This window comes from Ipomoea nil, unplaced genomic scaffold (assembly GCF_001879475.1).
Source record: "Ipomoea nil cultivar Tokyo-kokei standard unplaced genomic scaffold, Asagao_1.1 scaffold2403, whole genome shotgun sequence".
NCBI classification, from domain to species: Eukaryota; Viridiplantae; Streptophyta; class Magnoliopsida; order Solanales; family Convolvulaceae; genus Ipomoea; species Ipomoea nil.
The window spans coordinates 1,435,218-1,451,925 of record NW_017618831.1 but is presented as its reverse complement, the minus strand read 5'-3'; the positions used below and the strand labels follow the sequence as shown (position 1 = coordinate 1,451,925).

The 16,708-nt window shown below is 38.5% G+C and overlaps 3 protein-coding genes across 3 annotated transcripts; all 3 read left to right on the top strand.

Annotated features, from left to right (window-relative positions):
* The first annotated feature begins 1,766 nt into the window (after positions 1-1,766).
* Positions 1,767-5,409, top strand: LOC109152437 (feruloyl CoA ortho-hydroxylase 1-like). Its single transcript, XM_019300133.1, has 2 exons — positions 1,767-2,496; positions 4,913-5,409. The coding sequence occupies exons 1-2, from the start codon at positions 1,870-1,872 to the stop codon at positions 5,354-5,356; spliced, it is 1,071 nt and encodes a 356-aa protein (XP_019155678.1). The 5' UTR covers positions 1,767-1,869; the 3' UTR covers positions 5,357-5,409.
* Positions 5,410-9,193: 3,784 nt separating this feature from the next.
* Positions 9,194-10,533, top strand: LOC109152436 (feruloyl CoA ortho-hydroxylase 1-like). Its single transcript, XM_019300132.1, has one exon. The coding sequence runs from the start codon at positions 9,282-9,284 to the stop codon at positions 10,356-10,358; it is 1,077 nt and encodes a 358-aa protein (XP_019155677.1). The 5' UTR covers positions 9,194-9,281; the 3' UTR covers positions 10,359-10,533.
* Positions 10,534-15,188: 4,655 nt separating this feature from the next.
* LOC109152402 (probable polyamine transporter At3g13620) lies at positions 15,189-16,695 on the top strand. Its single transcript, XM_019300063.1, has one exon. It carries the CDS (start codon positions 15,216-15,218, stop codon positions 16,626-16,628), a length of 1,413 nt encoding a protein of 470 aa, XP_019155608.1. The 5' UTR covers positions 15,189-15,215; the 3' UTR covers positions 16,629-16,695.
* The last annotated feature ends 13 nt before the right edge of the window (positions 16,696-16,708 follow it).

The following is a 16,708-nucleotide window of genomic DNA, read 5'->3' as shown; positions in this document are numbered from 1 at the left end:
ATTTTGGGTATTAACTTTTAAATAAACATACTTCATAGTCCATGTTGCTACATAGATCATAAAACCGCCATGATTATAGTAAAATTTGCCGCTTAAGACAGACTTTTGAAGTTTTGAATAGTAATTGTGAGTTTTCTCGCTAAATAAAAAATTAAAAAGAAAAAGATGAGGAATATATTCAACTATTCAAGTCTAACAATAAGGCGTGCATGTGCATGCAAAGAATATCTACACAATAAGATTTACACAGGCAGGGAATAAATTAATTAACTTAGAAAATAAATCTTTAAAGATTTTATTAATCATGATCGAATTGATCTCATTAAAATGTGACGACTTAAAGATAATTACAACTTCAAGAATCCTCTACAACCAATCATGAACCAACCACATGTGGATTAAGTAGACATCAGATCAAATCATTTGTGGCAGTAAGTTCTTTGGATGATGGAAAATTACAGTAACTATTTTAACGTGTGGATAATTTGTAAATTACACAAAAGTTAATAGAAATTATAAAAAAAAAAAAAATTGTGTGATAATCTCAATCTAGAAGGTGTATCAAACTCTTAATTAATATCATGTTACGATAATCATTATTCTAAAATGTTGAACCCCAACCTTAAGGGTCCCCCACACTCTGACCTGACAGAGCATTTGGAAGGCCTGTTACAATAATCATATATATACTACTTATTACTCGACCACCTAGTTCCAGGCTAGTGATAGTAATTTTGAGTCCTTAATTAATTGGCTAAGTTTAATTTAGATTATCCCTAGCTTGGTGTTCATATTTTTCCACCAAAAGTAATTTATTTAACATTAAAAAGTTGACATAAGCGGATCATTTTAATACATTAGGCATTTTATAACTATAACTATGCATGCATGGATGACGGTGGAGATCTTAGAATAATTTGTGTGCACTCATGTAGTATATTATGTACACTCATATTTGTTCGTACGTTCTCCCTCGAACCCAACACAAGAGTAACCGGATCGAACTCGAGTAATACAGTCGTCATATCTGATATCACACGTTATTAGCCGTCGTGATTCACAAAAAAAAATAAAAAATAAAAAATTGAGAAAAATAAAAAATAAAAAGTTTTATTCACCCAAAAGGTGACAGCACGCCTATGCTGACTACTGTCTAAATAAAGTAAGTTGATACAAAGAAGTTCAATTCGTATTGGATGTCACTCCAAGTGACAATTAATACATAATTGTGATTAAGTGCATTATTGTTATTATTACTATTAATGTTTGATTGGGACCTTACAAAAACTCAGTCCAATCGGTTTTATTTTTGGAAATGTCTTGCCCCACAAAAAATCGCCTCCCCAAAGCTCTCACAACCCAACCCAATAAGATAGTAGAGCGATAGAGATGTAAATGACGTTGACTCAGTAGTCCATTAACTGGGAAGATTAATGTTTAATGTACCGGAATCCACTACATTGAGTGTAATTAACTCTCACACCATTTTCAGTACTTACGCACAATTTACTAAGCAGGAACCAATTGAGCTGCTTGGGTGAGCTATTTTTAGAAATCTCCATACTAATCTATAGTATGCTACAAGTATACAATTATTTTTGGATAACGAGAGATACCCTTTGTCACAATTTGAGGGTATATATTTGATAAATTTTAATTGTTTGTGAATGCACTTGTGATCTTTGATACAAGAATCATACTTTTTACAGATTATCATATCCTTTGGTGGCTAAAAATATCTAATTTTTCTCTATATAAGGACGTAATCAAAAGGTTGTCTATCAACCACAAAACAAGAGATCTTGGTATCTCCTTAAACAAAGTACAAAGTTATTTTCATCCCTTTTTTTGTGTTCTCAAACCCTAACAATGCCTTCAACGTTGTCGTCTGTTCCCTCCGACATCAACCACTTTGCCGTGGTCGAAGGTCATGGCGTGAAGGGTCTTGCCGACTTGGGCCTCGAGTCTCTTCCCCAACAATACATTCAGCCGCCGGAGGAACGGATCACGACCAGCGCTATCATCGCCGACGACTCAATTCCGGTCATCGACTTGTCCGACTGGGGCAGGGTGGGCGACAAGATCTGCGAGGCAGCGGAGAATTGGGGTTTCTTTCAGATCGTAAATCATGGAGTTCCCCTTGATGTTCTGGAGGAGGTTAAGGCGGCGACTTACCGGTTTTTCCGGCAGACGGCGGAGGAGAAGAACAAGCATTCCAAGGATAATTCCCCGTCCCACAATGTGAGATATGGAACCAGTTTTACTCCCCAAGCTGAGAAAGCTCTGGAGTGGAAAGATTATCTCAGTCTGTTCTACGTTTCCGACGAAGAAGCCGCCGCGCTTTGGCCGTCGGCCTGCCGGGATGAAGCGCTGACGTTCATGAGAAACTGCGACGCCGTTATCAGAAGACTATTACAGTCTCTAATGAAGGGACTAAACGTAACGGAGATTGACGGAACCAAAGAATCGCTGTTAATGGGTTCAAAGAGGATAAACATGTTGGAGGATAAAAATGTAATATCCTCCCCTTCCATTTTATTTCTTTTATCTTTTATTTTTCCCTTATATAAACCAGTAGCTCATCATCAATAATAACACCTTTTCTTCTTCATCTTCCCGCACCTCCCGTTTCTCTCTGCTTCCTTCATTCTCCATCAATGTAGTCTCTTATTCCAACATGGTATCAGAGCGGCGAGACAGCCACGCCGCCGCTGTCACCGTCGCCGGAAAATTGAGTCAAAGCACGGCTCATCCGGTGATGTCGATTGTTAAATCCCCAATTCCGCAGAGGAAGCCAAACAATCCGATTGCTACGCAGAGTAGTCGATCAATTCCGCAGAGGAATCTAGAAGACAAGGAGAATCCGATTGCTAGAACCTCCCCAGCCGCAGAGGAAGGAGTTCGTAGCTCACACCGGTTGAAGCATATGGAGCAGTTCTCCGATTCAGCCATAACCGTAGCCGATCCGCAGCGGAAGGCGATCCAGGAAGCTTATCCGTCGTTTCCGGTCCAATCCTCCGATTCAGCCACAGCAGTTGTGTCTTTCCATCCGAAATTTCGGAGAGAAACGGAGAGGAGTATCGCCGGAATTGGAGCAGAGGATACGGCATTGAGGAAGCTTACGAAGGTTCCAGAGGAGTATCGCTATACTTGGCGAGAAGTATCGCTATATTTTGATTATCATGAAGTGGCTGCGAAGAAGGGGGTCTCGTTTGCAGTGGAGAGTCTCAAATCTGGTAATCCTTCTAATCTAGCATCTACGTCTTTTGGTAAGGCTATTAAGGGGATTAGACATGCTGATTGTGTTGAGATTAGTGAACAATTGTTAGATACACCAACTGTTTGTAAAAATGCATCAGTGAGCCTGAATCCCAGGAATGCTGGGTTGGACACTAAAAATGGTGCAGTGATCGTGGACGACGAGCCTGTTAAGTATTTCGCTATTGCGAAGGCTGCAGGTAGCGTTGATATGTCTTTAGGTATCAAGCTGGGTGTTCAGTACAGTCTTTGGGGAGGCTCTGTTCTCAATTTGGGGACTAAGAAACACAAAGACAAGTACTTTGAAGGCATAAACAACCTGGAATAAACAACCTGGAATGACTGAGCTTCATCATGGTTCCAATGTTCAAGGCCTTCAAACTGTTGCCACCTTTGATCCACTTAAGGGTGAATTTATTATAGACACACCTAATGATGGGGCCATTAAATGGTGGATTGGTAATGCTGCTGTCCATGGTAAATTTGCAACAGTTTTTGCAAGATTGTTGCTACCATCTCATGATTCAAAAGGTGTTTCCGACATGGGTGTTCATGCTTTCATTGTTCCAATAAGGGATCTAAAGACATACAAAACTCTACCAGGAGTAGAAATACATGACTGTGGTCACAAAATTGGGTTGAATGGAGCAGACATCAGCAAGGTTGTTGTTAAGGAGCTGACTAGTTGGGTGATTTACTCTGATGAGGAGCAGAAGTTCAACAAAGACATAACTGTTCGTCTTATACAGAGTGAACTACTGAGCTTTGCAGAATATAACAATCATATGGCGGAACTTATTAATGCTGAAAGAAATAAGTCTGCAACTGTGTTTTCGATTTCTCTTATACAAACATTGCTGAAGATTGATTCAAAAGCTCTATTGGAGCTGCAAGATCTTGTGGATGCATTGGGAAAGCTTGCTGCAAGACCTGGTTCTCACGAGTCATTGAAACAACTAGTTGAGATAGCCAAGAATACTTCTGCTAATGTTATGGCTTCGTCTGGTGCTTCTGGCTGGAAGGAGGATAATTTCAAACAATCTAAAGAAAAAAAAAGGCTGCTATGCTCCCTCCAAGCGGTGGAGATAAGAGCTCATTTGAATGTGTTGAGCCAGACCCTGCTGGATTCCATGAACAGGTCTCCAAGCGGTGGAGGCTATGCTATCCTGTTGTTACATATTTGCCCAAGTCAAAAGCAGATAAGAAGGAGAGTTTGTTAGGAAACACTAAAGATTCTATAGATGAATCAGATGTAGCCAAGGTAGTGGAAGAAGATATGGCTGATTTTAAAGAGGATGTCCAAGTTGAATGGGTTTCATATTGGAAGCTAAAGTTTACAGTCAGTTTGGTTGATGATTTCACAAGATTCACTCAAAATGCAGTCCCACCAAATATTGTTTTTTTTTTTTTTTTCTCTTTTGTATCTAAGCTGGGCATGTAGGATCTACACGCTCCAGCTTACCCGGGGGTGTTGGAGGATAAAAATGTAATATCCTCCCCTTCCATTTTATTTCTTTTATCTTTTATTTTTCCCTTATATAAACCAGTAGCTCATCATCAATAATAACACCTTTTCTTCTTCATCTTCCCGCACCTCCCGTTTCTCTCTGCTTCCTTCATTCTCCATCAATGTAGTCTCTTATTCCAACAAAACATGAACTACTACCCCAAATGTCCCAACCCGGAGCTCACCGTCGGCGTCGGCCGTCACTCCGACGTCTCCACGCTCACCATCCTCCTCCAGGACCAAATCGGCGGACTCTACGTCCGGAAACTGGACAGTGACACCTGGGTTCACGTCCCGCCGATCAACGGCGCCATCGTGATTAACGTCGGCGACGCACTCCAGATCATGAGCAACGGCCGGTACAAGAGCATCGAGCACCGCGTGATCGCTAACGGAAGCAACAACCGGATTTCAGTGCCGATTTTCGTCAATCCACGGCCAAATGACATCATCGGACCGCTGCCGGAATTGTTGGAGAGCGGCGAGAAGGCGGTGTACAAGAACGTGCTTTACTCCGACTATGTCAAGCATTTCTTCCGGAAAGCTCACGACGGCAAGGCGACTGTGGATTTCGCAAAGATGACGAACTAGAAACATGTCAAACAACGTCGGAGAAAATGAGGTTGATTAAGAATCTGTGCGCAATCAAAAAAAGTTCTACTCTAGCAAGTGGTAACTTCAGTTCAGTGAAGTTATTCCTTCATTCATTTCTCCATGTTGGTATGTTACGTTCCTATATTTTGTTTATGAAATTATTATTTTTTGTTTATCATTTATTGTTTTCCATTCGCATGCTACAATATAGATTATATTATCACATACAACTTAAGATTTAGACATGATATGATTTAAATATAAACTTTAATAAGAAACGAAAAAACATACATGAGATCAGAGACCATATCATGGAGTTTGAGGATTGCAACGGTGTGATGACAGGGTGGAGAGAAATGTAGGTTTCCCTATCCCTAACCCTATGTGCAAATTTCAAAGAAGAAATTTCTAGTCCATCTAACCTAATTAATATAATTCTTAATATTAAAGTAAAAAGAAATAAAATTTTAAGTTCTCTATCTTCACACTATTTTATTAAGCAGTTTGAAAATTAAAAGAATTTTACATATATATAAACTTTTCATAATAATTATCTTAAACAGAAATTGTTCTAATCTGTAAAGCAAAGTAATATAGGCCTATTTGGTAACATAGTTAGCTTATCGGCCAATTTTAGCATATTTGATCACTATTAATTGTTTGGTTTTGTTAAACAATCAATATGAGTGTTTGATTAATTAATTTTTTCTTTCAAAAAACTGCTCAAAGTACCTTTTTCGATCAACTCTTTTTGAAAAAGTCATTTTGCATGTAATCATCACAGTTTAGCTAGTCAAGGAACACAAAACAAGGTCATAAACTTTTCTTTTTTTTTTTTGTTATCAGCAGCAATGTGCATCTATTTTTAAATTTAAAAAAGAAAAAAAAAAAACACACACACACACAACCAATTTTACAGACATATACCAGCTTGGGTAGCTTAACTGGTTATAGAAGTGAAACCCTAAAAAAATGACCAGGAATCAAGTCTCACCAACGACAGTGAAGGGCCCACAACTTCTCAAAGAAGGGTTTCCTTGACCACAGTGACCTTTTGGAAGAATTTTACAAACACATCAGTTAATAGAAACAAATTAATTGGGCAAAAAGAAATACGGAGTATTAATTTGCAGTGAAGTAAGAACTAACTGTTTTTATTAACTGAAGAAATTCGTTGATGACTTGATGGTATCCCTTTCTCCGGCCTATAATTTATAGTGATCGAAGTTGGGTTGGATTCATAAATTGATGAAAATTTTGGGGCCAAATTATAATTTGTTCACTTTAAGTAGTTGTGTTTAAGACTTGAAGGATATAGATTGAAGACTAAGCATAGTTGGTCGTCAGAGGTCGTCAGACGAGTGACGACCACCTTGTACTAAAATCAACAATGGTGAATTAACATTAAAATACTCAAAAGTAATTTCATTTTCCGCACGAGTTACATCCTCTTCAATTTCGTAGTTTCTCACGAAAGTGCTTATTCCAGTGGAATTTTTTTTTGTTCTTTTTTAAGTTTTCATCATAACATAGGGACTAATTCCTCAATAATTATAAGCACCTTTATTAAATAGGATAACTAGATTATAGTGTAATCAACAAGCAAAAGGCACTAAGGTTTAAGCCGAGTCTTTCCTAAGAATAGACTTAAACCACGTTAAAGTTGAGTGAGAATAAAAACATTTTAAGACAAGTCTCGATTCAAATCAATAAGCACCTTTTAAATTTGTAAAATTTTGCTTTCCATCACAAATTTTGTCAATTTAAATTCAATAAACCAACCACCTTTTGAAGATACCGTACTAAGAACACCTTGTACGACAGGTTTGACGGAAGTAATATTACAAAAATCAAACTTGTGATCTTTTGATACAAAAATTATGATTTACCAACTCAATTATCTTTTTAGGACAACAATAATTACATATTTAATTAGCTAATGATATACAACAACCCAATTACAATAAAAAAATAATAATAATAATATATCCACTAAATTAAATGTGATTGATAGAGACATAGAGTTTCATGCATGCTTCCTATTTCTAGGATTATTTATTTAAAAGTTAAAACCAAATTAAAGTATGCCAAATATTATATTTGTTATTCCACTTCTTCTTCTTTTTTTTTTTTTTCTTAATTATTCAGTAGGTGGGGTGGATGCATGTATGCCACCCTGACTGCTGACATACATTCATGATCCATGAACTTCCGCGAGAACTTGATCCAAGACATCAAATATACCAACCAAACTATATTCGATCAATATCTTGATTCCTTAAATTAAAGTATCTTTGTGGTTTTTGAAGATTCAAAAAATAAAATAAAGAATATAATTGTTTTTTTTTTTTAAATAAGTTTCAATTCGATGAAAATTTCGTCAATCAACTAAGAATTTGTTAATAATAAATAGATCGACATAGCTTCTTCATCTGTCAATAATAAGATGTCAAAATATATATATTATTGTTGAGTGAGACCGTCCTCAACGATTTCACTAGAGATTGTAAATTGGTACTTAATTAAGTTAGGTCCAAATTAAGTCTCTACTTATAAGCTAGTTTTTGTTGTGGAAATATACGGTACTGACTTAAGTGTTGTTACTATTATATTATTTGGTGCTCTTATTAAGAACTCTTGCATGACGGATGTTAAGTAAATAAATTATTTATATCTCTTCTCTCTCAATTTGATGTGTAATATTAGAGTATTTGACTCTTATAACAATATAATAATAGCTAGCATGTAAAAATAGAAATTGAACAATAATATAATGCTTAGAGCATTATATTGGTTTAGTGGATGCAAAGTGTCACATAAGATTTGTTTTCAAATAGTTTGGTGTTAAGTTCCCATATTAGATTAGCGTAGTATATGGATGGTGATGAAGTAAAAGGAAAACAAAAAAAGAATGTTTAAAAAGAAATTCTCATACTTAAAAGTTACGAGTTCAATTTTGAAATTGATTTACAAATTAAAAATTTACCTTGTATAGTTGTATGGCTTTTGTAATGGCTTCAATCATATGAAAATGGGGATCCCTCTATTACTCGTACGTTAACCTTGCATGAATTTTGAAATAAATAAATAAAGAGTCCTAATAATTACATACAAAATGTGGTCCATATTACCAACCATATTAAACATGATGATTGGTAATATTGTGAGGCATTTCTCACCCATATATACCAGGCCAAACACTATTTCAGTATCTTTACTATTGTCTACCAAATTATTCCTCCAAATTAAATTTTCTCCTTGCAACCAAAGGACCTAATATAGTTAGGTCTACTTCTAAGTGTATGTATATATTTGTAATCAAAAGGCCCCGTCTTTTATCAACTATAGACAATCTAAGTTGGTTTATCTCGATCTTTTGTTGACTAAAGTCACAATCCAAGATTTACCCAATATACATTCTCTGGTTGTGGTTGTGAATTTCTATAGTCAACTTAAAAAAAGTAGGAAATAGAAAAAATCTATTGATACATACCACTAAGTTGTAAAGTAGATTTTGGTGTCTGATCTTGTCAAATACAATGGCATAACTTCTTAGGTACAAACATGATTGAGAACACCATTGTTGATTATTTATTGAAAGGTCTTTCTTTAACAATATAACGCGACACTTATTCTTTGACTCAACAACTTTCATCGAATATTTTATATATATACATTATCGGAAAGGAATTCAAACAAACCAATGGCTGGTTGGCTGGTCCCACAGATGATTCCATGAACCCAGCCTCAACTTGGGAGCATCCATACTGCCTATAAATTGGAAACCAGAATTGAACACAGCCATCATCAAAGTGAGATAGATAAGCCTCTTTTCATTAGTATTTGCGAATTTTGGATAACATTTATTATATTCTTGTTTTTCGTAGTAATTAAGGTTGTTTTTGAAGTAATTAAGGTAACCATGCCTGCAATCTTGTCTTCAGTTCTCTCCAATATCACCGACTTTGTTGTCCACGAAGGCAATGGCGTGAAGGGTCTTGCCGACATGGGGCTCGAGTCTCTTCCCAAACAGTACATTCAGCCGGCGGAGGAGCGGATCACGACCAGCACGGTCATCGTCGACGACACTATTCCGGTCATTGACTTGTCGGACTGGGGGAGTGATCCGAAGGTGGGTGATATGATCTGTGAGGCGGCGGAGAAGTGGGGGTTCTTCCAGATTGTGAATCATGGAGTTCCCCTTGAGGTTCTGGAAGAGGTTAAGGCGGCGACTTACCGGTTTTTCCGGCAGGCGGCGGAGGAGAAGAACAAGCATTCCAAGGATAATTCTCCGTCCAATAATGTGAGATATGGCACCAGCTTTACTCCCCAGGCTGAGAAAGCTCTGGAGTGGAAAGATTATCTCAGTTTGTTCTACGTTTCCGACGAGGAAGCCGCCGCGCTTTGGCCGTCGGCCTGTCGGGGTGAAGCGCTGACGTTTATGAGAAACTGCGACGCCGTTATTAAAAGATTATTAAAGTCTCTAATGAAGGGACTAAACGTAACGGAGATTGACGGAACCAAAGAATCGCTGTTAATGGGCTCAAAGAGGATCAACATGAACTACTACCCCAAATGTCCCAACCCGGAGCTCACCGTCGGCGTCGGCCGTCACTCCGACGTCTCCACGCTCACCATCCTCCTCCAGGACCAAATCGGCGGACTCTACGTTCGGAAACTGGACAGCGACACCTGGGTTCACGTCCCGCCGATCAACGGCGCCATCGTGATTAACGTCGGCGACGCGCTCCAGATCATGAGCAACGGGCGGTACAAGAGCATCGAGCACCGCGTGATTGCTAATGGAAGCAACAACAGGATTTCAGTGCCGATCTTCGTGAATCCCCGGCCGAATGATATCATCGGACCGCTGCCGGAGTTGTTGGAGAGCGGCGAGAAGGCGGTGTACAAGAACGTGCTTTACTCCGACTACGTCAAGCATTTCTTCAGGAAAGCTCACGACGGAAAGGAAACAGTTGATTTTGCAAAGATAAATTAGATACAAATTCCATCATCATCACTATATAGGGAGATTAACCTCCATTACTGTCGATCTGGTTTTGAAGTTCATGTGTTTATGTTCTGCATGCATGTAATGTAAGATTTCATGAAATATTCTTCAATTGTATCATTTTTAAAACTGTTCTTTTATATTATTTTCTTTTTCCCACTCTCATCTATGATTTAACTGACATTTAATATATTTTTACCCTGAAATATTACTTTTAATGTAAATTTAATCCTAATTATTATCGGTAAAGATTTAATCTCTTATTTGATTAGTGAATGGTTATATTAATTGAGTCAAAGTTTAGACCAAATTAAGCTGAAGTTGGTAAGTGAAGTTCTGCACGTGGAATATGTTGCGTTTTCCCATTTGGTACGAAGCTGCCGAGTATTAGGACTTATCATATTTAGTATTGTATTCATTATGTAAGTCTGTGTATATAGGACTCTAGCATATATATCTTGTAATCCTTTATCCTAGATCATTGATTGGAATACAACTACTACATAGATTCGTTCATCTGGTATCAGATTCAGGTATGGCCGATAATTCCTCCGTCTCTGAGAGCCGCACCATCACCGCCGCGACTTCATCTCCGTCGTTGGCAACGCCCGTTTCTCTTCAGGGTGCCCACCATTTCGTGTCGTTGAAACTTACGTCCAAGAACTACTTGTTCTGGCGTACACAGTTGGTGCCGTTCTTCCGTGGCCAGAACCTCATCGGCTACGTCGACGGATCTCTTCTCTGTCCTGCACAGTTTCTTCCCTCCACCAATGGCTCCACCGTAGTTGTGAACCCAGCGTTCGCAATTTGGACGCAGCAGGACCAGGCGATACTCGCAGCTGGGTATGTTGATGGTAGGTACCCCACTCATGTTTGTCTTTTGCAGCGGTCACTTTATGGCTTAAAGCAGGCTCCTCGGGCCTGGTTTCGGAGGTTGCATGATTATCTGCTTCAGATTGGCTTTCAATCGTCCAAGACTGATGTTTCCTTGTTTATATATTCTGAGTCTGACTGTCAGGTATACTTGCTTGTTTACGTGGATGATATTCTCATCATGGGGAGTGATTCGCGTCTTGTGTCTGTGTTGTTTGATCGGATTGCTACTGCTTTTAAGATTCGGGACTTGGGTACTCCGCGGTTCTTCTTGGGTATTGAGACTGTTGATGTTGGCGGTGCTTTGGTGTTGTCTCAGTGTCGGTACATGATTGACATCTTACGTCGTGCAGGAATGGAAGACTGTAAGCCCGTTCTTACTCCTGTCTCCACGTCAAAGGCAGAGTCCTCAGGTCCTCCTGATCCGCTGCAAGATCCCACTTCCTTTCGCCGGCTGGCAGGTGCTCTCCAGTATCTCACCATAACCCGGCCTGACTTGTCGTATGCGGTTAACAGGCTGTGTCAGTCGATGCATGCTCCCACGACTGCACATTGGGCGGACTTGAAGCGTGTGTTGCGCTATGTTAAAGGTACTTTACAATATGGTCTTCGTTTCTCCAAGTCTGACTCACTTGTTATTCATGCCTTCTCTGACTCAGACTGGGCTGGTTGTCCGGTGGATCGAAAGTCTACGAGTGGCTTTGCTGTCTATCTCGGTACCAACTTAATTTCCTGGGTCTGTCGTAAGCAGAAGACTGTGGCTCGGTCATCGACTGAAGCCGAGTACAATGGGCTTGCAGATGCCTCGGCTGAGGTTACTTGGCTGGTTTCTTTGTTAGGTGAGCTCGGTATTCGACTGTCTTCTTCACCCCGGCTGTGGTGTGATAATTTGGGCGCCACATACCTTTGTGCGAATCCGGTTTTCCATGCTCGGACGAAGCATGTGGAGATTGACTATCATTTCGTGAGGGATAAAGTGGCTTCCGGGGATCCAGTGGTTCAGTTCATTTCCACCAAGGATCAGTTGGCCGACATTTTCACTAAGGCACTCGGCTCCGCTCGGTTTTCCTTTTTACGTGACAAACTCAATGTTGTTGCCTTACCACCTTGAGTTTGTGGGGGCGTATTAGGACTTATCATATTTAGTATTGTATTCATTATGTAAGTCTGTGTATATAGGACTCTAGCATATATATCTTGTAATCCTTTATCCTAGATCATTGATTGGAATACAACTACTACATAGATTCGTTCATCCCGAGAAGGATCGTCTAATACAAAGATTCTTTAACGAAAGCGAGACCAACAAGGAGACAAAACTTCAAAATTGATCCCACTACATTTCCTAGTATGCAATTGGACTTTTCCATATAAGGAAAATGGTGTACAAGTTTTATTAAGTAAAGGAAAAAATGTTAATAACATTTTGGTCTAATCACACAGAGTGACTCTCCCAAGTAGGAGATTACATACTATATTATAAAATTTGTAATTATTTAAGAATGAAAAGAATGTTTTGCTCACTTAATCATTAAAAGTGGGACCATCTATCTTTTTTTTTTTTTTTTTTGGTAGGTGGTGGGAGTGGGTGGGTGGGGATATATAGTGTTTTGTGAAATAATTTATAAATATTTTATATTTGACACTAAGTTTTGTGTGATTTTTCGTCTGTTGAGAATTCTTATTTTATATTATTAAACATACATTTAGTTTTGTACGATTTTTCAAGTTTTGAAAACTCTTATTCCACTTGTTTGGAAAAAGAAAAGTATACCAAGATAATAAATAGAATCATCATCCATATATCATAAAACAAAATATTTTTTTTTTAAATAAGAGAGATAGAGAAATTTGCAATGACACTTCCAACAAAAATACAAAATGTGTCTATACCGTTAATTCTTGAATTGTCAATGTTGTGGCAGAATTAGTCTGAAGACAACAAAATGTTACTCGGTAATTTTTTGGCCGTCAAATGTTTAAAATCTTAACTTTTAAGTTTATTCTTGTAAATTTATATTATATCCCTTCCTAATTCAATTGATTGTGTAGTTTATAAAAAGTTTATATATTATGGAGTAGTAAATATCAAGGGGAGAATGCAAGAAAATCACAAAATAACACTAAATGGGTCAGAAATTTAAAACATGTAACAGTCAAAATTAATATTTCCGTTACAATATTACTAACTTATAGGCCTTTTTTTTTTAGTATTATTAACTTAGGCTAAAGATAAATACATATGCAATTGATTAATTAAGTCGATTATTTGATCCTATGTTCTTTGTAGTTTAAAGCGTACTATATAATTTGCATTTTCTCATAAGCCCAATGTCATTTTGTTATAAAACCCATGAGAATAAAGGCTCATAATTCCATGAAATTTGGCCCAAAAACTAAGTTCTGAATTCTCATATATCGTATATATTATATATATGATAATTTACCAGGACTATGTGGTCTAATAGTATCCGGGTTGGACTTCCATTTGGAAGGTTGTGAGTTCGAGCCTTAGTGGAGGCGTTATTAGCTCTTTATGTTTCAGTAGGTTGAGAAAATATATGAACACATACTACAATGTAATAGAGCTAGTAGCATTCAAAAAAAAATATATATATATATATGATAATTTGTCACGTGAAACCATAGGTCTTACTAGTTTATCTCTGATTTGCCGACAGGGCACCAGTTGATCGAGTGAGTGCGTCATACCTTAAGCTATGATAGTAACCTATGGTTAATAAATATAATTAATAACAAGACCATAGTTTCACGTGTTCTTACTTCTTTAGTTTTATGTTTTTAATATTGTTTATATTAAATTCATTTTATATTATTGGATGTGATTAAATCTAATGTTACAAATTTTTATATTTAGTTTCGATCTTGTTAAGTACGAAGTAATTATCAAGAACTAATTAAATAAAATTACTCCAAACTAAACATGTATAATATATACTCCTTCGTCATTAATCTAGTTCAATTAACGGAATTTGACTGTAGTTAATTTTAATTTTATTTTTCATAATATTAATTTTAATATTAACATATAAAATTTATATGTTTAAAAATTACATTAAATATACTATTAAATACAAAAATCAAATAGCATCAAGGTTACACCCCATCAATGTTGCAAAAATTCCGCCTAGGCATCGATTAATCGGCGCCTAGGCGCTAGGCGCTGGCCGGCCGCCTAGCATATCACCATAGTCAGTGGTCTAGGCCCCTAGGCGCTAGGCGCTGGCTAGCCGCCTAGCGTATCACCATAGTCGGTGGTCTAGGCCCTTGGCCGGCTAGGCGGCCAACTAGGCCGCCTAGGCACCAACTAGGTCACCTAGTTGGCCAATTAACTATTGTTTCATTCTTTTTTAAATGAGTTATTTTACTCAAAACGAAATTGTTTTGAGTGAAATAATCCTAAATTGATCAAACTCTAGAAGTTTTTTAAGTTAATATTTAATATTTTAGTATTAACTATTTAAGTATTAAATAGTTATTAATTATCAAGTCTTAAAAAATTAAATAATTTTTTTTTAAATAAAAAATATATGGGCGCCTCGGCGCTGATTAGTTCCCAAGCGCCTAGCAATTTTTTCAACCATGACCTCCATATGAGAGGGTGTGAGTTTGAGCTTCAGCGGAGACGGCATTGACTCTTTAGGCTTAGGTTGAAAAATAATTATGTACAGATACTACATTGTAATAGAGTCAATAACAAAAAATATTAACAAAAATCAAACTTAAACTTTTAGGTGGGGAGAGTCGTGTTATATTGATATATTCATTCCAACACTCATTTCATGCTAAAAATTGAATCTTTGAAGAAGATAATGTTTGGTAACTTTGGTTGAGTTGTTATTTCTTAAAAGCATCAAACTGTTTGCTGTCACACAACTCAGCATTCTCAGATGAATCTTTAAAATCAGATTCTTCTTCGCCAAAAATATCTCTTCTTCCATTCCAGATTCCATGGGTGGTGCATCTGCTGACTCATCTTCTCCGTCGCAATCCCTTCTTGAAGATGAAGAACAGCAGCTGCAATCTCCGGCGACAAATCCCGCCAAGAACTCCAAGAAACTCGCTCTCATCCCCCTGATCTTCCTCATCTACTTCGAGGTCGCCGGCGGGCCCTATGGCGAGGAATTGGCGGTGGGCGCGGCGGGGCCGCTTCTGGCGATTCTCGGATTCCTTGTCTTCCCGTTTATCTGGAGCATCCCGGAAGCCCTGGTGACGGCGGAGCTCGCCACCACTTTCCCCGGAAATGGCGGATTTGTGATCTGGGCCCACAAGGCATTCGGCCCTTTCTGGGGATCCCTGATGGGTTCTTGGAAGCTCCTCAGTGGGGTCATCAATCTGGCATCGTACCCAGCTTTATACATAGATTATCTCAAATTGGTTTTCCCAGTTTTCTCTTCGGGGATTCCCAGGATGTTGGCTAACTTCTCCATAACTTTGTTGCTCTCATTTCTGAACTATTCTGGTCTTTCAATTGTTGGGTACACTGCATTCTTTCTGGGGATTGTGTCTCTATGCCCATTTTTAGTCCTCTCTGTAATTTCAATCCCCAAGATTGATCCCAAAAGATGGGTTAGTTTGGGGCAGGAAGGTGTCCCTAAAGATTGGAACTTGTTCTTCAATACCCTATTCTGGAACCTGAATTTCTGGGATAATGCCAGTACTTTAGCTGGGGAAGTTGAACAGCCTCAGAAAACATTCCCAAAGGCACTGTTTTCAGCTGGGATTTTGACCTGTCTGGCTTACTTGATCCCCCTTTTAGCCACCACCGGTGCCACCCCTCTTGATCAAGCAAGCTGGACAGACGGCCATTTCGCGGATTTGGCAGCCATGATTGCCGGAAAATGGCTGAAATACTGGGTGGAAATCGGGGCGGTTTTGTCAGCAGTGGGGCTCTATGAAGCCCAGCTGAGCAGCTGTGCTTACCAGATCATTGGCATGGCGGACATCGGGGCTGTCCCCCGGGTTCTGGGGACACGGTCCAAGTGGTTCGATACTCCATGGATAGGGATCTTGGTCTCAACTCTAGTGGCACTGGGAGTCTCATATATGGACTTCACCAACATTATATCATCTGTTAACTTCTTGTACAGCTTGGGGATGCTGCTCGAATTCGCGTCGTTTCTATGGCTGAGAAAGAAGATGCCGAGCGTTAAGAGGCCTTACAAAGTTCCATTGCCATTTCCATGGCTGGTGGTGATGTGCTTGGTGCCTTCTGTGTTTCTGGTGTATGTGATGACTGCTGCTACTAAGACTGTGTTTTGGATCAGTGCTCTGCTCACTCTGTTTGGGGTTGTTTGGTACTTTCTCATGAAACTTTGTAAGGAAAAAAAGTGGGTTATGTTTGATAGTAGTGAAGAGAATTAGTTAAAAAGGGCAGGGAATTGTCAACAAATTGTTATGTTTGTTTAGGGAATGTTTATGATACTAATTGTCTAGTGGTAAAT

Bases quoted from the DNA above. Each gene is read 5' to 3' on its own strand.
- LOC109152402 (XM_019300063.1), top strand. From the start codon at position 15,216: ATGGGTGGTGCATCTGCTGACTCATCTTCTCCGTCGCAATCCCTTCTT.
- LOC109152436 (XM_019300132.1), top strand. From the start codon at position 9,282: ATGCCTGCAATCTTGTCTTCAGTTCTCTCCAATATCACCGACTTTGTT.
- LOC109152437 (XM_019300133.1), top strand. From the start codon at position 1,870: ATGCCTTCAACGTTGTCGTCTGTTCCCTCCGACATCAACCACTTTGCC. The intron at 2,497-4,912 runs ATGTTGGAGGAT...TTCCAACAAAAC, and splicing joins TGGGTTCAAAGAGGATAAAC to ATGAACTACTACCCCAAATG.